This window comes from Eublepharis macularius, chromosome 4 (genome assembly GCF_028583425.1).
Source record: "Eublepharis macularius isolate TG4126 chromosome 4, MPM_Emac_v1.0, whole genome shotgun sequence".
Classification (NCBI taxonomy): domain Eukaryota; kingdom Metazoa; phylum Chordata; class Lepidosauria; order Squamata; family Eublepharidae; genus Eublepharis; species Eublepharis macularius.
In genome coordinates, this window is record NC_072793.1 from 105,248,800 (window position 1) to 105,272,144 (window position 23,345).

Genomic DNA, 23,345 nt, shown 5'->3' on the forward strand with positions numbered 1-23,345 from the left:
CCTGGATTGGGCCCATTTCAGCCCGGATCAGGCCCGAATTGGGGCCACTCCACAGTGGCCCAAAATGCACCTGAAACAAGCCTGATCTGCGCTGAAACGGGGGCATTTTGGGCTGCTGTGGAGGGCAGGAGCAGCATCCCAAATCTGGGCCCCAGCAGAGGGTGTGTGCGCTCCCAGGGGCTGCATGATGACATCACTTCCTGGAAGTGACATCACTACGCTTGTGGGAGCATGCACGCACTTTGTGCCCACGCACACCCCACCTCCACAGGTAAGTGCCAGGTCCCAATCCCCCGCCGGGAGGTTGAGGAGGCCTGGCGACCCTAATTCAGCTCCAGAATGGACTGTCAAAATTAACTAACCACCCTTGCAGAAGAGGTGGAATAACAATTACAAGCACCTTCAGAAGATAATGGTTTGACTAAAATATTGTAGATAGATATACCACAACACACACTGAATATGCCACCACATTAGACCATCAGTTTCCTGCTTGGAGCAATTGAAATGGCAGAAGGATTTTTACAGCTTCATATATAAAATACACTTGTACTGAGATTCCAATTAGGTAACATAAATTCATTTGGACCCAAATTAATAACAAAACCTATAATTTGATATACAGAAATCAAAAGAATGTCTATACTACACCAGTTTCTCTACCTGCACACACACCCCTAATTTGTACCAAATTGCAGTACCATTGACAGGAGAATGGTGACATACTGTCTTTTTGAACTGATATAGGTCACTGGAACTCAAAAGGGGACAAAGCAGAATTGAACATTGTTGAAAAATTTGGACTGGAATAATTAAATAAAGTAGGAGAGTGACAGAATTTTGTGAAGCCAGCAATCTGTTCATTGCTAACACGTGCTTTAGACAATCCAAAAGACAATTACCTGGAATTACCAGGTGGCCAAACTAGGAACCAAATAGATTACATAATTGGAAGCAAACAATGGAGAAATTCCATCCCCCCTGCTAAAATAAGGCCAGGAGCTGATTCTGGTACAGATCATGAATTGCTAATATCAAAAAATAGAATAGAGCTGAAGAGAAACATTAAAAGAATTATAGTGCCAAAACATGATCTAAATAATATCCCTAAAGAATTTAAAGACTATGTAAAGAACAGATTTGCAACACTAAGTTTAATTATGAACCAGAAGAAATATGGGCTGAAACCAGAGATATTACCAAGGAAAAATGTGCAAAGACTATTCCTGTAGCCAAAAGAAAGGAGAAACCTAAAGGATGACTGAGGAAACCCTTAAAATTACTATAAACAGATGAGAAGCAAAAGCAAAAGATGACAAAAATAGTCAGAATTCTAAATGTAGCTTTTCAGCTACTTGCTCACAGAGACAAAGAAGTCTATTATAATAACCAGTGCAATGCAATAGAAGAGAACAACAAAAAAGGAAGAACAAGAGATCTGTTCTACAAGATCCTTAAAATCAAAGGGAAATTCAAACCATGGTTTGGGATGCTGAAAGTTCAACACAGAAATACAGTATCTGATCAGGATAAAATTGAGGAAAGATGGAAATACATTGAAGGACTATACAGAAGAGATGGAAAAAAGAATCATTTGACGAAGAACCAGAAATCTTAGAAAATGAAGTGAAAGCTGCACTAAAACAAATGGGAGAAACGAAGCACCTGGAGTAGATGGGATACCAATAGAGCTATTTCAAGCTACATAAACTGAGTCCATTAAATTCTTAACAAAAATCTGTCAAAAAATATGGAAAACCAAACAATGGTCCACAGACTGGAAATGCTCAGTCTGTATTCCAGTTCCAAAAAAGGGAATGCCAAAGAGTGCAGCAACTATTGGACCGTCTCATTAATTCCCATGCAAGGAAAGTGATGCTCAAAATTCTACAGCAAAGACTCTTGTCATATATGGAATGAGAAATACCAGATGTTCAAGCTGGATTCAGAAAAGGCACTTGAGATCACATTTCAAATTTACAATGGCCAATGGAACATATCAGGGAATTTCAGAAGAAAATCAGCCTATGTTTTATAGATTAAATCAAAGATTTTAACTGTGTGGATCATGAAAAGCTATGGATGATGTTAAAAGAAATTGGAGTGCCACAACATCTGTGTTGATGAGCAACCTTTACTCTGGACAAGTGGCTACTGTTAGGACAGAATATGAGAAAACAGAATGGTTTCCAATTGGCAAAGGTGTCAGACAAGGATGCATATTATCTCTCTACTTGTTCAACCTCTAGAGCATATCATAAGGAAATCTGGATTAGATTTAGCAGAAGATGGAGTGAAAATTGGTAGAAGGAACATTAACAGTTTGAGATACGAAGATAATACCACATTACTGGCAGAAAATATTGAAGACTTGAAACGACTACTGGTGAAGGTTAAAGGAGAAAGTGATAAAGCAGGATTACAGCTAAACCTCAAGAAGTAATGACTACTGAGGAATTACACAATTTTAAAATTGACAATGAGGAAATTTAAATTGTTTTCAAGATTTTCTGTTCCTTGGCTCAATTATTAGCCAAAAGAGACTGCAACCAAGAAATCAGAAGAAGATTGAGACTTGGAGGCTGTGAGGGAACTAGAAAAGATCCTTCAGGCTAAGGATATTTCTCTGGGGACCAAGATAATCCAAAGTATGGTATTCCCCATTACTTCGTATGGATGTGCAAGATGGACAATGAAGAAAGCTGGCAGGAAGAAAATTGATTCATTTGTAATATCGTGCTGGAGGAGAGTTTTGCAGATACTATAGACAGCCAAAAAGACAAATAAGTGGGTTCTAGCTTACATAAAGCCTGAGTTCTCTCTAGAAGCTAAAATGACAAAACTGAGGCTATTGTACGTTGGTCACATCATGATTAGACTCTCTGGAAAGATCAATAATGCTAGGAAAAGTGGAAGGCAGTAGGAAAAGAGGATGACCCAAAACGAGATGGCTTGACTCAGTAAAAGAAGCTATGTCTTCCAGTTTGCAAGATCTGAGCAAGTCTGTTACAATTGGACATTTTGGAGGTCTTTCATTCATAAGGTTGCATGGTTTGGAGACGACTTGATGGCATATCACATACACACAAGGTACTTCCTTGTTGGTTGTTGCAGCTCATGTTATATACTCTATGGCAAATAAAGAATCTTTTCTTATTTAAAATATTTATATGATCTCTCCTGAACATTTCTGTTTGCATGAGATTCCACTACTTGTCTTCCTCATCTTTTTGCCATTGGAGAATAGATACCCTGAAAAGCATAAAGTGTCAGAGTGAGAAAATAGTTAAAAAAATTATACTTATCAGTTATAACTCATTAGATGGTCTGCTTTAACAGATTTGAGTTGAAAACAAATATAACAAAACAAGTTTCTGTCATCTTTGTTTTCACTTCAGATTTCAGCATGAGTTCAACATGAGAGACTGGTTGAATTGATCAGGACTCCTTAGTTCTCCTACTTGCCAGTGATAAATTTGCAGTAGGTTCAGTATTGGTTGTGGCTTGATTTTCTTGTACTCTTACTTCAGTTTTTGCTTTTTAATAAATGTTACAAACGCACTTTGTTCCATTTTCCAACTGAGTGAGATTTTTTGCCTGACTGTTTGGAAAAAGTAGCTGTATCCTGAATCTATAGTGCTTCTGCTTAAAAAAATAATAAATTTGGAAGTAATACCAGTTTGGAAGGGGTGGGTCTTGACAAATACATCAGTCTTTTGAACACAATTTTGCTGTCACTAGAGAACAAAATGTCATTGTTGTTGTCCTCTTGGTAGAACGAACTGTGAGATTACTAACATTCCATAGTGTCTTAGTTGCAATTAGGTAACACTAATACTTCCCCAGTTACAAAGGCCATGTGTCTGTCATGTGTAAATTTACAAAAGCAAACAGAAATCTTTCAAATTGCCATTGAGGAAAAACTGTATTATAGTGGCAGTAAATAAATAGGGGAGGAACTTTTATGTAATTTTGATCAGGAGCTCTAGAAGTAACGTGTTGCAATATGTTAGAGATCTTAATAAATAGCTATTTTATGGAATCAGCGAATATGTAAAGTTGAGACCGTTGTTGGTTTGTTTTGTGTAAAGCAGAACTTCTATCTTCTGGAGTCTTTTTTATTAATATTTTTGTCAGGAACTCTGTTTTTACAAAGTATCTAGATAAGTTAGCCAGATTGAAAATCAGGGGAAATATTTCCCATAAAATCCACTACTGCAAAGGTAAGAGGAGGGATAGGATCGTCATATTTGTCTCATAATTCTGTCAAAGTCTGTAGGGATATATGGTAAATTTCCATTGAACATTTCATAAAGTTGATTGTGCTAGTTTAGGAATCTCATCCACAAAAGCATTGAAGGATGAGAAGCATGTATATAGAGCTGAATTTCTCATGGGAAGGATGAGGAGGGGGGCGGGGGAGATGCTTAGCATGGCAATCATAGAATGTGCTGTATGATTAACAAAACTTAACTAAAATGCCACAGTCCTTAAACCTCTCTAGATACTTACAAGGCTGGATGAATGTCACTTGTGCTGTTCCACCTTTCACTGTTATACCAGATGTTCCATTTTGCATCCTTCCAAGAATCTATTACAAATGTTAGTGAACTTAGTGTGAATGTGGACAATGTGTTTTGTAGATGCATGTGTGTTTTGTATGTGTTCAATATGTGCTACAGCCCATGGTTTCATAATAACACATATCCAAGGCATATCCAAATTAATGTGCCATAGTTACAGCCCATTCATCTTCCCATTCACCCCATCAGTAGAAAATGGACAAAAACCCTGAATGCAGTTCCATTCTGCAAGGAAGACAATTCAGATCAGAACTCTTGTATTCTAAAGAGAATTCCTACCTGACAGGAATTCAGAAGTGTTACACACAGAATGGGATGTTTAACTTAAAAATTCCTTGTTAGACACTATCCAGTCATTTTATCAGGTTTGAAATGAATCTGCATTATTTAAAAAACTGGCAAAGGGCCTAGAAAAAGGAGGCTTGGAAGATCCACATGGAACTTATGTTGAATACTGACCAGATTGAGAAGTAAATTGTAATTGGTTGTCATGGGTTTTGCTTTCAAGTACGTCTCCAGCATATTGAAATAAATCCATTTAACCATCAAACATGCAGAAAAGCAATGTTTTTCTCTGTGTACCTCCAACAGATATGTGGTCATAGCTTATATGTTTTCTAAGTAGCACGGATGAAATATATTTTCCCTTAAAATAAATCAGATAGTGCCCTAGATCACTATCAGCTCTTACATTCTTGAATGATGACAGTTGTGGAGAAACTAGCAAAAAGCTCCTACCATGTAACCAATAGGGATAAACTAGGCTAGCCTGATCTCAGAAGTTAAACTGGATCAGCCCTGGTTAGTACTTAGAGACCACCAAGACAGTTCATCATTGCTACACAGAGGCAGGCAATGGCAAACCACCTCTGAAAACCCTACAGGGTTGCCATAAATTGGCTGCAACTTGAAAAAAAGAAGTGGCCAGATGCTGGAATAACAAATAACACACGCTAAGAATAATAAGGTCTCAAACAGTAACTGGCAGTACAGTGCTTAGAATACTTTCTGGAGAATAAGCCCCATTGAGTCAAATGGGATTTACTCCTGAGTAAAATTGCTTAGGATTGCTTCATGTCTACTTTGCTGATTGTTGACAATTAGTTGCACCTTGAACAATAGACTGTATGGAGTGTGTATTGGATTTTCATATTATATGCTTGATATGTAACTCATGTTCACAAAAATCTATTTGAGAAGGGGCTGCAAATTTGTTACACCATGTCACTCTATTAATATCTGTTCTCTATGCATGTTACAAGAGGAGGTGCTTCTCACTATCAATAGAACATTTCTATCCCAATGCTTTTCAGAATTTTTGTGCAGACTAAGGCACTAATTTTACTTAAAGACATTAGTATAATACCTGGCTTCCATTTAGTTTAACTGTCCATGTTTAGGAGAGACAGCTCTCATAGTTCAATGTATTTGACCATAATACAGAAAGCTCTATTCTAGGTTAATTTAAGTCTAAACTAAGTATCATGTTTCTCCCTTCAATTTTATCTTAACAGGCTAAGAAAAAATGATTGGCCAATGGTCACTTTGTGAACATTGTTCCTGAGTGGAGATTTGAAGACAGTTCTCTCCAGTTCTAGTGTGATACTCTGTTCTCTGTACCACATTCCCCCACCCCACACCCAAATTCATTGTAATATACTAATGTCAGAATAACTTGCATCCTGCAAACATGACAGTTCTGATTTTTCTTTTCTTGTCATATACAAGAAGACTGTTAATCTGCTTCTAATAAATAATACAAGAATAAATGCAAGCTTCCATCATATTATATCCAATAAATCCAATATCTTGTGGATTTCTGTATGTTTTCTGGGTGGAGGGGGAAACATGAAACAGATTAGTCTTTTGTAGAAAATAGATGATCTGGTTATATATTCTTAAAGAGCAGGTAAAAGGCAATATAGGCAAAACAAGAAATATGATGGAGATGTACAGGACTTCTGTAATAGAATCATAATTATAAGAGAAATGTAGCTGTTCCAAGAGCCCATTAAAAGTCCAGGAACACAAGACCTTAAAAACAGCATCTAGTGGCTATCTATCATTTACACGGGGTGGGGATAATATACAGATTGAATTTTTGTCATCATCATGTCTCTTATGTGCTTCTGTCAGTATTTGAGGGAGGTAGTCATCAAGATTCATACTGCAGCTTAGTTTACAATTGCATAAATAGGCCCTTGGTTGAAATAAGACTCCATGAAAATGTGTGACTCCCAGTAATTCTTAGTATGATACCTTGCTTAGATGCTTCTTAGCTCATACTATTCAGGTTCTGCAATTAATAAAATAAGAAGTATTATAATTTCTGTATTTAAATACCATAAAATGAAATCCTTCTGCCTAAATTGCATACAAAGAACTTAAGAGCACATTGCAAAAGATTTTTGATCTGGCTTTACCATGAAGAGGATGCTTGGCAGGGAACGGTGTGTAATAATGACTGGAGTTAGAACATGATTGGGAAACAACTGAAGTTTTAGGATAAACTAAAAGCACATACGTGGTTTTACAGTTTTGTGTCTTCTGGGGATCATTTACTTTCAGTTGGGAAGAGTGCCACCTACTGACTTGCCCAATATGAATTGCTGGCAAAAACATTTCCTACTGGTCTTCTGTGCCTGTTGAACTGTGAAATGACATTTCTCTACTATGAAGGAACTTTTGATATAAGGAAATAGAAGATATATTTGTACAGTCACTAATGCAAGACTGTTAAAAAGTACAGAAATAAATTGCATTGTATGTGTTAGCAAACGCAAATAAAATAAGTATTTCAATATATTAAAGCTTGTCCTTCACAATACTCCCTCCCTCCCTCCCTCCCTCCCTCTCCCCTAGATGAAATTACAAGATGTGCCTGCCCTATATCCCCAAGCTAGGGCTGATGACATTCTTCATAATCCTTATGAATGAGTTCCAGATATTTTAAAATTATTCAACAAGCAAGTCAGATTGGCTGTTACAAAGGAAGACAACATAAAAAGTAACAATAAAAAGGACACCGTTCCATTTTTTAAAAATAGAGTGATATAAGTTGGAAGCAGAGGGAGATAATTCAGTCTAGAGCACAGTTTCTAACACCAGCTATAGACATAGTTGTTTACCAGGGTTTCTGTTAACTTTAAGTGATTGTTTATGCTATATTTTATTGACAGTAGACTCTCCCAGCCCTGACATGGATAGCCCAGGCTAGCCCAATCTCAGAAGCTAAGGAGGGTTGGCCTTGGTTAGTAATTGGATGGGAGATCACCAAGGCAGGGTCTCTATGCAGAGGGAGGCAACAGCAAACTACCTCTGAATGTCTCTTGCCTTGAAAACCCTGGCAGGAGTCATCATAATAAGTCAGCCACAACTTAACAGCACTTTCTACCACCAAGATGCCTTGAGTAATTCTATTAGTTATTATTTAAATAACTTAATAAGACATCATGTATATTTCACAGTCAAAGTTTTGTCCTTTTTAATCTATTTAAAAGCTGGTTAAAGATATTCAGGCAAGTAGATTGCACAAGTTTATTTATGTAGAAGATTTCCTTTGTACGTCAATAATGATTCATTCAAGCTTAAGCGTTATATGGCTTTTCACATATTTTGAGACTGAGGTCATAGCGCTGACCATCATATTTCTTAGTTTTACCAAAAGTGTCATTTAGATTGTGTTTTTTATGATAATTTAGAAAATACAAGCAAGATCTAGCTTCAGTTTTCAACATATTTAGATATCCTCTTTTTACTGTTTAGATTTCATTACTGTTTTTTCCTTTCTTGTGACTCTAGGCCACAGTCTTTAATGAAACAGAGTTTAGTTTATGGTAGGTATTAAATATTTCATTCATTAGTAAGTATTGTATTCATAGTATGTAAGAAAAGCATTTTCACTTAGCTTTCTTTCGTATTCATTTTCTATATGGATTATTTCAAAAATGCACAGCTGTCCAAAAAGTGGGGTTAATGAAAAAAACTCAAGTAGTATTAAATGAGCAGTAACTTGTGCTCTACAGAGAAGAATGAAACAACTTCATTGTACTAGTGACCTATTTATTTATCCTGCTGAAAGAAGCACAAATAAAAGAATTGCAGGAACCTAAAGCATGTTTGTTTGTTTTTAATTCCAGTGTTATCAGCTGAATGCTAATAGGGCTGAAATATCTTATCAAAGTGGACAGTGATCAAAGCATTAAGATTTCAGTGACAGGATGTGATGGGAACTTAGACTTATATTGGAAGCACGTTGAACTTAATGATATGACTGGACTTTCAGTTCCAAGGCAATGGAACATTTCAATCTGAAAAATGATTAATAAGGCAGGAGCAAGAAAAGTTATGCTAATTACAGCCATTATTCAAGGAGGCCATATGCACAAAACTGCAACTACATCTGAGGGAATGTTTACTTGCCGCTACCTAGGGCATTTTTTCAGCTGGAATGCGGTGGAACGGAGTTCTGGAACCTCTTGAAAATGGTCACATGGCTGGTGGCCCCCCCCCCTGATCTCCAGACAGAGGGGAGTTTAGATTGCCCTCGGGCAATCTAAACTCCCCTTTGTCTGGAGATCAGGGGGCGGGGCCACCAGCCATGTGACCATTTTCTCCGAAGGCAACCCACTGAGTTCCACTACCTCTTTTCCCAGAAAAAAAGCCCTGCCACTACCACAACAGGTCCTGCTATAGAAGAATCTAGCTGCAATTCAGTTTTGAAAGCACTTAACATCTTTAGCATGTCACATAAACATTTAATCAAAACAGCAGAACAAACATGGTACAATGCCAATTAGGTTGCATAGCATCTATGTCACAGGGGTTTTTACTCTTGTGCTGGCTCATGAGAAAGTGAGGAGTGAGTAATGTCTTATTACAGAAGAGCACTTTTATGGCTTAATCCCTGTTTAGAATCCAAATTTGTGAGTAGGAAGCAAACTTCAGTTTGATCAGGAGTCTGCATTTAGTCATCCCAGCAAATTAGACTTTGGAACAAGGTTCCCTAAACTAGGAACCTTTCAATCACACCCTTTGCACAAGTGGAGGAGGAAGAAAAGGGGAATACATAAGCAAGTCAACTAGTCGGGCTTATACCAGTGATGAATGCCCTATGATATCTTAGTGCGGCCAGTGTGTCCCTTTTTAAAAACAAAAACTAACACACTGAGGCTGCTGGAGTGGCCTTAGTTGTCGCAGGCCATTTTGGGGTCCTCTGCCCCCCAAGGGCCCTGCCACCTGTTCGCAGCCTCCCTTGGGCTCTATAGACCTGTGTAGCTGGTTTTGGTGGCATGGCTGGGAGATGTGATCCCTGCTTCTGGTAAAAGGGGGGTGCCAAGCTGCTAAAGGCCTGCCATGCTGTTCCTGAGTCTCACATGAGGCTGGGTGGAGGCCTACCTGCTTGGGGAGAGATTGAGTGCTGAGCCACTAATGGCTGCTGGAGACCTGCCACCTCGCAACCCCGTTGCACTGCTCCCTGACAAGCCAAGGCTCACCTGAGGCTACAGTGAGGGCAATGAGGGCAGGTGGTAAAGGAGCAAGCCATAAGGAAATGGTGCCACCCACCCTGAAGCATGAAGCTGCTGAAGGCCTGCTGCCTCGCAACCCCAGCATGCTGCTCCCTGACAGGCCAAGGCAAGGAGCAAGCCAGCAAGGTAAATGCAGTGGCTCCAATGGGCCTGAGCAGCTCTCAGCAGTGAAAAGTTCCGAATCGCTGTCTGGAGCCCCACTGCCACATGCTCCCAGCCGGCTCCTTTTAAGTTAGAAGGAGGTTGGACCTGAGAGAAAACCTCTCGAGGACGAAGTTCCCATCCTCCTCCCAGCTGGCCGCTTGTATTGGCCAGCTGGATACTTTGAACCCTGCAGCCCCCGAATGATCATGTGAGGCGTTTCAGAGCCACCAGTGGGGAGGAAGTGAGCTGAACTGCCCTCCCCTCACCAATGGCCTGCAAACTCTGACCCCATTAAAATCGGGGTTGTTGGCTTTTAAAAACAAAACTAATACATGTGCATTTAGAAAAAGTAAATCTTGTAGTAATGCCTGCTAATCTTGTCCTTTCTTTTATTCTAGCAAAAAAGAGTATGTTCTATATAGCAGACAGTTGAATGTGCATTTTTACAGTTATAACTTGTTCAAACTTCATAATACAATGCAGAGTGCAGTGTTATGCTGTCCTCGTAAAATGGCATGATTGGAGCTTAATCTTAGGTGAGAGTCCCAATTAGTGAGTGTGGGAAAACTAATGTCAGTTAAGCCATGCATCTTCATTTATTTAGGATAATCAAAGTAGTCATGGACCACAATTCTGTCATCATGCTCTGCATGAGAAGTGGATGAAAAAAGATGTGAATAAAAACAAGTTTAAAACATAAGGCCTGAATGGCAGGCTACATATATATACTAAAACTTGCTAAAACATCTCAAGATACAGACGATGGTACAGTGCAATGACCAACACAAATAGACTAAGGTACAATACAGAACTGACCAGACGTGTTTCGGCCCTTAGGCCTTCCTCAGTGGTCAATTGTAAACAATTTATCATCAAACACACCCACACATATGGAAACCAATCATGCAATGCTCTTGGTGTTTTACCTAGAGCTGTAACAAAAGAATGGGGGGAGGAAATTTTTTAATATAATATAGTCCATTCTAAAGTGCTAGAAATATTCTAGGTAAAGTATTGGATCAAAATTTACCTCTAGTATTGTGTGATAAACTGCAAATATTGCAGTAGACCCAGGACTGCATTCACACAATGCTCTTCATTTATTGTTGCACTCTAAAGAAAAAATGTATCAAATTATAAAATTATTCCCTAACATGCTCTTAATTACCCCCTAGGTTCTCCAAATCCAATCACAAACCCACCTGAGGCTTGGTTTCCAATGTATAGGAGTGCGTTACATCAATCTGCAGTAAAGATACAATGGCACTTTAACCTTAAAAGTTCAGCTATATGAAAAGGTATAAGGATGATGCAATCTCTCCCATGTGATAAGAAAATGTGGAGGGGAGGAGAGAGAGAAGGAAGGGCACACCAGAGTGGCTGAGACTAGAGATGGGCACAATCCGCATTACGATCGAAAAAAACCCACGGCCAACGATCCAGCGATCAGGAGGGGCCTGGATCAGGGTGATCGGACTCGGATTGGGGATCCAGACACTCAGGCGCCAGCAATCTATTCCCCTGGCAACGGAGCCAGGGGAATGCCTGAGCTGTGTTTGCCCTCCTTCTGTCGCCCTGGAAACCTGAATGGAAGCCCAGCTTTCCTTGATCAGCAGGGCTTCCTTCCAACCACGGAGCAGCAAAGCAGTCACCAGTTGGGAGAAGACAGCCAGGGGAGGGAGGGGGAAGGGGGTGTGCTGTAGCCATGAGCACTCCAATCTCATCCCTGCAAACCCTGATAGGCAGCTCTGACGGCCAAACACAGACGGCTAAACACAAACACAGATGCCACCAGCATCACGCACCGTTCTAGTATCGCTGGGAACAGCGGGGCGCCCCTCCGCTTTTGCCTCCACGATCCACGGATTGGGAACAGGAGATGCTCGATGCGGGTCGTTAAATCAGGATCATCGCTGGCACCAATCCACGATCAGCTTGATCGTTAATTTTTTGGGGATCGTGCTCATCTCTAGCTGAGGCATCAACGTCTGGAGATGGTAAATCCAAAACACCTCTTTTCTGCAGGAGTTTGTGAGAGCCTGAAGATGTATTCTGTATAACTTCCACAACCCCAAAGAAACTGAATGCCCCACTTGTTAACCACTATCTCACTGCCGGCCATACGGAGAAGCAGCTGCAATTTTGGGTTGTGGAAGTTATACAGAATACATCTTCAGGCTCTCGCAAGCTCTAGGTAAAACACCGGGAGCATTGCATGATTGGTTTCCATATGTGTGGGTGTGTTTGATCATAAATTGTTTACAATTGACCACTGAGGAAGGCCTAAGGGCTGAAACACGTCTGGTCAGTTCTGTATTGTACCTTGGTCTATTTGTGTTGGTCATTGCACTGTACCATCATCTGTATCTTGAGATGTTTTAGCAAGTTTTAGTATATATATGTAGCCTGCCATTCAGGCCTTATGTTTTAAACTTGTTTTTATTCACATTGGTGCACATCTATAATAAATACTTTTTATATTTTATATATATATCTTTTAGGTTGAAAAAAGAAGAGACAGGTTTGCACATTGAACTTTGGATTTGTACACACATTATTTGTGGTTAAATTGGACATCTGACATCAGCCATTGACTGACTGACTATTAACCATGATTAAGATACCAGGAATAGGACATGTGATCATGTATTCCTTTAAATGTGTCCAGCCTACTCTCGCTCAGTTTCCTCCTGCCTTCAGCCTGTGGGCTTTAATCATGATTTTAAGCACCAATTTAACAAGTGCTATCCAAGGATAGCCCAGGCAAGGCCAGTCTAGTCAGATTTCAGAAACTAAGCAGGGTCGGTTTTGGTTAGTTATTGGATGGCAGACCTCCAAGGAAGACCAGGGTTGCTAAGCAGAGGGCAGGCAATGACAAACCATCTCTGTTGGTCTCTTGCTTTGAAAACCCCACCAGAAGTCGCCAGAAGTCAGCTATGACTTGATGGCACACTCCACCCCCACATCCAAAGTTTCATATTAAAAAGAAAAAAGTCCATTAACAATTCACAAATGTATTGTTGCATAAGCTTTTATGGAGTTCATCAGATACATAAAATGAATTCTCAGCAAGATTTTTATGCATACAGGGAAAAGTTTGTGTATATGTTTGTAACAATCAGGGATAGCCCCTGGATCAGATGTAGAGAATCAGTCTTGAGTGCCCTAGTTTGTACTCTCTGGGATTAAAAGGCTCAGATAGTAAGAAATAATGTTATTAATTAATGTTATTGTGTTACTGATTGAGAGTTTTGCTGTATCTAAGAAAAAGTGATGTAGCATTTGCAAATTTGTTTTACAACATTTGTTAGTATTTAATCTGCTGTTAAACTCTTGTTTTTCCTACAATATGTAAACCTCACTTGAATTGATATTAAAGAGTAGTTTCTTTTTTTAATATAATATATTTTATTTAAAAAAACAAAATAGTAATAAAAATACAAAAATTAAAACAGAATCATATAGCATAGTTGTATAAAACAGAGATAATTATATACAACAGAATATATAAACTACAGTGTTTCTCCCCTCCATCCCCTTACTTGCTTATATTAAAATACATTATATTTTACATTCAACATTTTACATTCAACATTTGAAATTACTGATTTGATAATCCATTTTACTGATAATTGTTCTTAGTTTCTCTTAATTTTCAGCTACATAATCAAAAAAGCTTTAAATTTTTTTCTGAAATTCTAGGGTTGGCCTATTATGTATATAAGATGCCATTAACTCATATTCATATAGTTTATTAATCCATTCAGTCAAATCTGGACTGGATTCTTCCTTCCATTTTGTTGCATATACCACTCTCATTAAAGAGTATTTTTTTGCATATTCAACCTAGTCCTTTTTTGTTCCATATGGTAAATACCCAAAGGAGCCTCTTCACTCTGATGCCCAAGTTTGTTAATCACATGTTAACATCATATGTCTCTATTTAAATATGAGACTAGTGATGCAAGATAAAAATTTTCTGTGCAACTTTGCATGGGTACTGTGGACCTGCTGTAACCTGTGGAAAGCGGCTTAGTTCCAGAGAGTGCAGTTGGAGACTACAGTACCGTTTTTGTAGACTACATGGGCTGTAGTCCATGAAAGCTTATACTAGAATAAAATGTTGTTAGTTTTAAGGTATCTGTTTATTTCTTTCTCTTGTAAATGCCCTCTTGTAGAGTGTATAGTAGAATGCCTATTTAAACACATTTTTAAAGCCAGAATTGTTTGAGGTATTAGTCTGGCCTTAAAGTAAAAATTTTGCCAAAACAAACTCATGAGATTTACCTGCCAAGGGTTTCTTGGAAATACCGAGTGATCTTTTACATAATCTTTACTTTTTGAAAACCTTTTCTTTGAAGTTCTAGACAGCTGTCAATCACAAGAGACAGGAAATCATGATTTCAGGGCTAATAAGGAACATCTTAATTATTAAGGGAGCTTTAACTCTCAAAAGCTTATAGCATGAAAATCTTGTTGGTCTTTTAAGGTGCTACTGGACTCAAATCTTGCTGTTGTACTGCAAACCAACACAGCTACCCACCTAGGGTTACCAGGTACCCGCTGGTGGCGGGCAAACTCCCGGGGATTTGCCCCCTTATCCGCCAATCGCTGAGTGATCAGTGGGATGAGCAAACTCTGGAGCGTACCCGCCACTGGCATGCACCTCATGAGCACATGCTGTGCGTGCGCTTCCACCCCTCGTGCTGGCCGCAGGAGCATCCCTGCACTCCAATTTGGCCCCAAACCGGAGTGTGGGAGCGCTCCTGCGGCTGGTGCAATAACATCACTTACAGAAGCCGGTGCAATGAAGTCACTTACAGGGTAAGTTCCAGGCCCCTATCCTCCCATTGAGAGGATAGAAGGACCTGGCAACCCTATACCTGCCTGAAACTTAATTATCAAGAGTTACTGGAGAACATGTTCAGGAATTCATGAGTTATTTCATACTGCCCATACTGTGGGATGGGGCTGTAGCACATTGGTAGAACATCAGATTTGCTTGCAGGTTTAATCACTGAAATAATCAAGTAGTACCCATGACCTTGGAGCAGACGATGCAAATCTTGAGAAACTGGCAGTCTGACTCAGTATAAGGCAGCTTCTCATATTAGTAGCTGTTTTGGAATGCAAATCTTCTTTTTAAATACCCAAGAAAACATTGTTATTTTTGGGAAACCTGAAATCATGGCTTCTGTCTTAGAGTTTTATTATATAGGATGTATGTGGTTAGATGGGTAAAGTGACATCAAGTTGCAGCTGACTTATTACAGTGCCAGCTTGGGTTTTCAAGGCAAGAGACCATTCATTCATTCATTCATTCATTCTGCATGTTGCTTATAATTTTATCACAATCAGTTAATGTGCTGAAGAACCTCATAAGAAGAAACTGTCATAAGAAAAGAAGAGCCGCCCTGCCAGATCAGATCAATTGTCCTTCCAGTCCAGCATCCTAACTACATAATGGCCAACAGAGCACAGAGGTCAGGGTCTGCCTCTGATGTTGCCTCCTGGTTTTCAGAGGTTTCCTGCCCCTGAATGTAAAGATTCCCTTTGGTCACCATGGCTAGTACCCACTAATAAACCCATCCTCCATGAATCTGTACAATCCACTTTAAAAGCTATCTATGCCTGTGCACAACACTACATCCCCTGGGAGCAAATTTGTGCTTAATGCTCTGTGGTTGAACAGGATGATCGGAGAAGTTTTTAAAAGAATGAATATATGTGGCATTGTTTACATTTAGTTTAGGACCTATCATTTATGAGGTCAGGAAACTGTTTATTTTCTGTCACAGCCCAAGAATTTGTGCAGTTTTTGTGGTGGTTCACAATATTTATGGAGCCTGGGTCAATATTTCAATTCACTAGTGGTGGTTGACTTCTAACTAACTTGCTTGTTCATAAATAAGACTTCCTATGTTCAAAGGTGCTTACACCAATTAAGTGCATATGGGATGGCACTGTAAATCTGCTAAATTATATGGTTATTTCAGTTCTTCTGTTCCAAAGGAACTGATAACCAACCTGTTCCTATTGAACAGAAATGCTCATGTAATTTAGCAGAATATTTTTCATAATTAGAAATCAAATCTACATCACCAAAGATAAACAACAGTAATATCTGTCTTGCAAATTGCCAAGGTAGATTCAGAATTAGGACCTTTCATTTCATGAATTAAGTTTTTATTAATATTGTATTTGCATCCATTACTTTTTCTAATTTTCTCCATGTTTGTGCTCCCCCTGGATAGTATCTTGTCTTGCTTTATGTCATGCCTCAAAACCTTTATTTTCTGTTATAGTTACAAACTTGCAACTATGTTCTGTTGCTGAATGATACTGCTATACAACTAACAAAACAGGAAGTGATAACTGGGTTGCCCTTAATTATGGGTTTTGTGACTGATTTCACTTGTAATGTCATTACTGCAAATTACATACTGAGCTGTGTTGTAAAATAAACCTGGAAATGTAACTAAATATAATATTGGTAGCTCACACAATGAAGATGTAGAAAACAGACAATTGTATCAAACAGTGCAAATGAGCATAACTAATCTTGGTGCTTCTACTGCACTCTAATACCTAGAAACTTAGCTGATTTTGATGAGAAACTGTCCACCTTACAGTGGCCTATAGTCTGTGTATGTATGTATAAAATTATTTTAATAGAAGAGGGGGAAATGACAGTAGTATAGAATCCACTGAAAGACATAATGAATGAACCAAGTTACTAATTATTGAAACAAAATGTTCCTTAAAAATTTGACAGCAGTGTTAATCCTAGATGTATGTGCTCATGTTTTATTATTAACATAGGAGAATAACTAGTATGTTTACTCTTTGATACTTTTGTATGTGAATCATAACATTAAAACCAGCTGTTCCTTTTAAAATAATCTAGTTTTTATCGATAGATATTGAAAATAGTTGTAGTTTGCCATTGTAATCTCTATAATTAGGAAATGTTTATGTTGCCTCTCCAGAGTTCCTGCTTGAGGTGACTTACAAGTCAAAGCATCCTAATTTATCAATTTAAAAACTAATTAAAAGCAAATCAGCAACATTAAAAACAGCATAAAGATAACCATAAAAAAGACCTCAGACTAGAAGCAGACCATAAAAAAGCTAAAAAGATCAAACCTCTCAGTTAAAAACCTGGGTAGGAAAGCCTGGCGCTTTTTTTTTGGCATGGAGTGGATCCTAAACAGTGCAATCCTAAGAAGAATTACTCCAGTTTAAGCCCATTGAAGTCAATAGATTTAGACGGAATAACTCTGCATGAGATTACACTGTAAAAGATAATATAGCAGATGCCAAGCTGACCACAAAGGGAAGGTCATTCCAGAGACCAGGTGCCACTACTGAAAAAGTCCTGTCTCAGGTTGACATCCACCTTACCTCTGAAGGTGTGAACCGGACTCAGGACTTGTCATGAGCACTTTTGTTGTTTTTTTATCAGGTTAACATAAGCTATTTCTGATGTGTTGCATAGAGCTGCATTCTAGAAGATGTGCTGTAAATCTGTTACCATATTCACTGAGCGGTGAATATTTATAGATATCTTTTACAACTACATGTTTTACTTAAAAAAAAATAACAGATTAACCCGTGTGAACTAAACCTACTTTCAGTCTGAATTGGAGTTTTTTATGATAACACTGCAAGGAGAAAATCTATACCTAAGCTTTCTTCTACAAGTGTGATGTGCTCACACAGTTGTTTGGTGGTTCCCAATGGGTGCCATGGTGCCCACCAATATGCTTCCTGGCACTACTTACTTCTTGAATCCTGGAACTGATATTGAATGGAACAGAAAATGATGGGAGCTTCAGGTCACTTCTCACCAGCTGACAGACTAGCAAAATGCTGAGCTCCTCCCAGCTATTTACATCACAACTGTGTACTCTTGGCTTAACTATAGACACAGTCTTACGTCTCTGGCTTTGAAACCTCTCCCTATGGTTGCATGGCAACTAAACCCTCCCTCCTCCTTAAAAACTGAAACCAAACAGTGTATTTTCCGTATAGCAAAGAACCAATCCTCCCTCTGCCCCATAGCAACCATTTTTGATGCATTCACCACCCTTGCACAAAATTCTAAAAATAGTACAGACTCAACTAGATTGAGGACCCCTGCTGTAGAGGTGTATCAATATATGCCATCTGTTGTTTGACAGCAATATTTATTGAGTCTTTCCTTGACTTTTTTTTTTTTGACCCAGGCCAATTTTCATTTTAGGTTCATTTTTTTCTTATGCTTTCCTTGTGTAGGTCCACAACAGTGCTGTGAACTATGGCTCCCTTCTTACGAATATCATTCAATTCATTTGAACTAGGGCCTGTACAGAACCATGGAGACCAACTACAGCCGTTCTGTGCAATCAAAATGAAAGAAGCCTTAACTACAGGTAAGACGACTTACTGGCTCCATTTGTAGAGTGAGGTGCTTCACAGATGATTTGGAAAACATCTGTGAAGACATCTGTTTGGATGAACATCTTGACCTGGTCTCATTTACTCTGAAGTAAGTCTTATGGAATTGAATGAATCTTACTCCCATATACATGTCCATCAGGATATACAGTATTCACTTTCCTGTTCAATTTTGCTCTGTGTGCCAGTTTATTTTAAACTCAGTGTGAGTGGTAGTTAAGGTTGACTACTTTATTAGTCCAGAAAGATTTGATAAATTGACCAGTCATATATTGTAAGGTATTGGTCAAGTATTTTTTTAAACTAACAAAATATTTTGATAATTGACTGACTTTGCTATTTATGCTAATTTTTTTAAAATGGTTAACAACAGGTTGACAGCAGGAGGACTTTTTCTGTACTGCTGGGATTGCCTGCTTAGGGGTCCTTCAACCTTTACCCCATCAGCCCCTAACCTTCATAACGTTTAAAGAAATAAAGCTACTACCTTTACAGTGTATTCTTGGCTTCAGGGAATATTTGATTAATTCTCAGGCAGTCAATAGTCTGGGTACATGAGAATTGCAGCCTCACTAAAGCTGAGTGCCTAAATGAGAGATCTCTTGAAAAGCTGCCTTGAGTTCCATGAAGGAAGGTAAGGGGGTATAATATTAAGAGTGCAATGTCTGTCAGACTATGTTCCTGCCAAGTCATTAGGAATGCATCCAGTGAATAAGACAAAGATGTGTATAGCAAGGAAATGTTGAAGTGAGGTAAGTCTATGGCAAAAACAGGAGGAAGCAGGGACAGATAGCAAAGCCCAATATAACTTCTATCTGGATCAAGTCTTGCTGTAAAAATATATTATAAAAGTACCACATGTTAATTTTATGTCCCTATACCAGCATATACTTGAACTGAAATATTGGATTAGGAAGAATAAATATATAGTGTGGTTTAACGTTCCAAGAAAGAGCTTTAAGTAGAAATTGTTTTTATTGGAATAATGCTTGTAAAAAATGTAAGGCAATAGTACATGTACATTGTTTAGCTTTAAAAGAATTCCCCTCCCCCAAGAGCATTGAAAACAGCTGGCTCATGAATTATAACACACTCAAATAATTGTGTGTGCTGTTCCATGGATGTCATCATCCTCTCATCTATTTCCACAGAAGTCACTGGGGTACCTCAACTTCCCCATTGTCTGCAATATCACTTGCATTACTTGTTGGTTCCATATCAGATTGGTGATTATCCTATCCATATAAATGAGAATTCTATCTTTGGTTTTGATTTGTTCTGTGTCTCGGGTGAATTTGTGATTTTATAGTTTAGGTTTTATCCTTGCCACTGGTTTACAAATCAATAAAGCGTGCATAATTCCTAGGGATAATCACCTAGAAAATGTTAATTACAACTTTGAAACTCCCAGGCTTGCTTAATATTTTATTGGCAATAACAATCATAAAATTAACAACAGCAAATCTTTAGAAATGAAAAACTTTCCACTCTGCATCTCTCTCAAGAACAGTGTAGTTCTTAAAAATAGGTGACATAGAATAGAAAGGCAAAAGATCTCCCTGGAAAGAGAACTTCTAGCAGAAGGTCACAAAGTCACATGCGTTCTATCCATATTCTGAGAACTTTTTATAACACTGTGTACAAAGAACTGTGCCACTATAGAACTATGGATGAGCAGAGCATAGACCTGGTCATAATAGTTTTCATGAATGGAATCATTTGTGCTAAACAGCTTTTTTTAAAAAGGGGGTCTCTGATCCAGGTAGAACTTTTGACAGAACTAGAGGAGATAAAACAGAAGCCTACAGAATGCAGAACTCTTCAGGTGGTTATTTGTGAACATCTGAAGTTACTTGGCAAGCTAAATTAAGGCAGCTTGTCAAATACATCATTTATAAAGTTGGCTTTGGCAGGCCTTGCCTAATAAAGGAATACTAAGGTGCTGTTCTTTACTAGTGTTTGGACAGTTCATCATAGTAAGAAGCATGCATTGAGCAAGCAGCTGCTAGATCATATAAACTTGACTCTAAAAACTCAAAAAGTCGTTTGGATATTAAAAACCCAGTTGCTCCATTGTGGACATTTTGGTGATTTTGCTATTCACTTGGATGGGTAAGACTGATCTAAATTAAGCCTATCCATTCTTTCTCTATACAAAATACTTTGGCACCTCTGAAAATTACAGTTATGAAATTTTGTGTGTATTTCCATCCATCCACAGACTGTGTAGTGGGATTTTCCTGCTCCTGCAGCAATCTTCTGTATCAGCTAGAATCGTATTAGGAACTATGAATTGCTTGCTTTCCCCCTACACATTCCATTGTTGATAGTTTAATATAAAAAGTTGGGATGCTCAGATCCTAGCTAGAGAAACAAATGCTGAAAATATGTATTGAAAGAGGAATTGCCAAGAATTTGGCATCTTAAATCACACTCAGTGGAATTGTTCTGCTTCCGTGCTCTAATGCTGTGTTTAAAGGCTGTAGAAAAGGTGGCTGTGGAGGGGGAGAAGTAGTACAAGAAGCAAAAGGAAATATTGACATTGCTAAACAAAGTATACCTAAAACACAGATACTTGCTCTTCATAGAAGAGCAGGAGGATCATCTTCATAAGGACATAATTGCACATACTTTAGTAGTTACAGAGACAACAGTCTTGGCCCACTAAAAAGGTGTACCAATTCCCAAAGTCACTGAGTGGTACAAATGGCTTTGGAAAACTGTTTTATTTTGTTTTTAGTTTATTTTTTTTTAATTATATCCTGCCTTTCCCCAGGGCTCAACTTAGCTACCTGATGAGTTCAGCAAGAAGCTAAGCCTTGTCTGTGATGAGGTACAATTTCTGGAGTATTTCTTCATCATAGGCACAAGCTAACACATTTTTGTAAAATTCTATTAGCCTTTTGAAATAAGAACGCAGAATTTTGAACAATACAAGTTCCTACAGAAACACCACCTATGTAATGTTCTTCAAAGAGCTCATATTACCTCTGACATTTATAATTTAACCATTATAATAGCTCAGAACTAAGCCCAAAGCACTGACACCACTAATTAGTGTCTTATGCTAACTAAGCAGAATGGAAATGTGTGCAAAAGAAACCAAGACGGTGTGGAGAGTAGAGCAATTGTGTTGGAGTCTATAGAAACCCTGCTGCAACCTTCCGATCATGGAGCAAAATGATGATGACAGTCCCACGATGGCCAGATTTTGAAGCAGCCAATTAGTGCACACTAATACAGGCAGGGCTTTTTTTCAGCAGGAACGTGGGGGAACGGAGTTCCGGAACCTCTTGAAAATGGTCACATGGCTGGTGGCCCCACCCCCTGATCTCCAGACAGAGGGGAGTTGAGATTGAGCGGCGCAGAGGGCAATCTCAACTCCCCTCTGTCTGGAGATCAGGGGGCGGGGCCACCAGCCATGTGACTATTTTCTCTGAGGGCAACTCACTGAGTTCCACCACCTCTTTTCCCAGAAAAAAAGGCCTGAATACAGGCATTCATGCCCTAACACCAGCCACCACCAGTCACTTGTAGAACACAAAAAGAGTGGAGACATAATGAAAATAGCTCCCCACATAGGGTGTATCATGGCAACACTAGGAGAGAAAAATATCATCCAAGGAGCTCTGCAGAAGTGAAGTTCCTTTTGGCAGGTAGATACACAGGGAAGGATCTATGGCCACTGTGACCATATCACACGCATACACCCATGCCTCTGAAGCTCAGTTGCAGAGACAGCCCCAGTACAGTGCCAATGGTTCAGGTCCTGGGGTAGGAGACAGGTGGGCGATAAGACATAGGAACACTATCTTTTCTCTTGCCAGGCAAAGTGAATGGAGATATTAGGACAGTAACAAGGGAACATACAACCACACACTCACAGAAAAACATTCTTCTCACCTCTGTAATAGCTTCCTGTGGAAAAGCATCCTTAAGGTATATAGGAATCTTGGGTTTAAATCCTGCGTGGGCATGAGTAATGCTCTCAGGATTTCATAACTTACCTTTTAACTATTAATAACCTGATCAGCAGCAAAGCATGGGGAGCCATATTAGAACCCACTCATCACACCTTTCCTGTAACCACACAACCAATTGAGTACGCACCTAACATAGTGCGTAGTGCGTAACCTCTCAGCTTCTGTAGTGTTGAAACCAGCCATATGCCATGGCTGGGAGAATTGTAGAGAAAGCCCTAGCATAATAGACGCTTCGCTCTAATGATAAACAGCTGCTGCTTGTCCCTGGCCCAAGGGAGGCCCATTTAGTGTTAACCAGAGCCATGGCCTTCTCAGTCCTGGCTCCGACCTGGAGGAACGCTCTGTCTAAAGAGATCAGGGCCCGGACGGATTTGCTATTCTTCCGCCAGGCCTGTAAGATGGAGCTCTTCCACCAGGCATATGGTTGATGCTTTGGGCCTCCCTGCCGGCCACCTAGAGATAGTTGCCCCTACAAAGGGTGTCTACCACCTGCCTTGACCGTCTATTTCTGTAGGTGGTTGGGTGGTGGTTGCTGGTGAAATCTGCTGCCATATGTTTAAAAAAAACTGCTGCTATATTGTCTGTTGCGTGTGTCTTTTTAAAATATTTTAAGATGTTTTATCAGTTTTAAAGGTATTTTATTTTATATTATTGTATTAATTGGAATC

The 23,345-nt window shown here is 39.0% G+C and overlaps 1 protein-coding gene across 3 annotated transcripts in view; it reads left to right on the forward strand.

Moving 5' to 3' along the window:
* The window catches only part of PRKCD (protein kinase C delta), a 96,398-nt gene that overhangs the window by 23,013 nt on the left and 50,040 nt on the right, over positions 1-23,345 (forward strand). The window contains exons 1-2 of one of the 3 annotated variants that reach the window (XM_054977087.1): positions 8,401-8,419; positions 18,533-18,669. In XM_054977087.1, coding sequence (XP_054833062.1) covers positions 18,555-18,669 — 115 coding nt within the window. In that variant the 5' untranslated portion in view covers positions 8,401-8,419; positions 18,533-18,554. Of the gene's footprint in view, positions 1-8,400; positions 8,420-18,532; positions 18,670-23,345 lie in introns of those variants that run through there. The other 2 variants (XM_054977086.1, XM_054977088.1) reach the window with 2 other exon arrangements.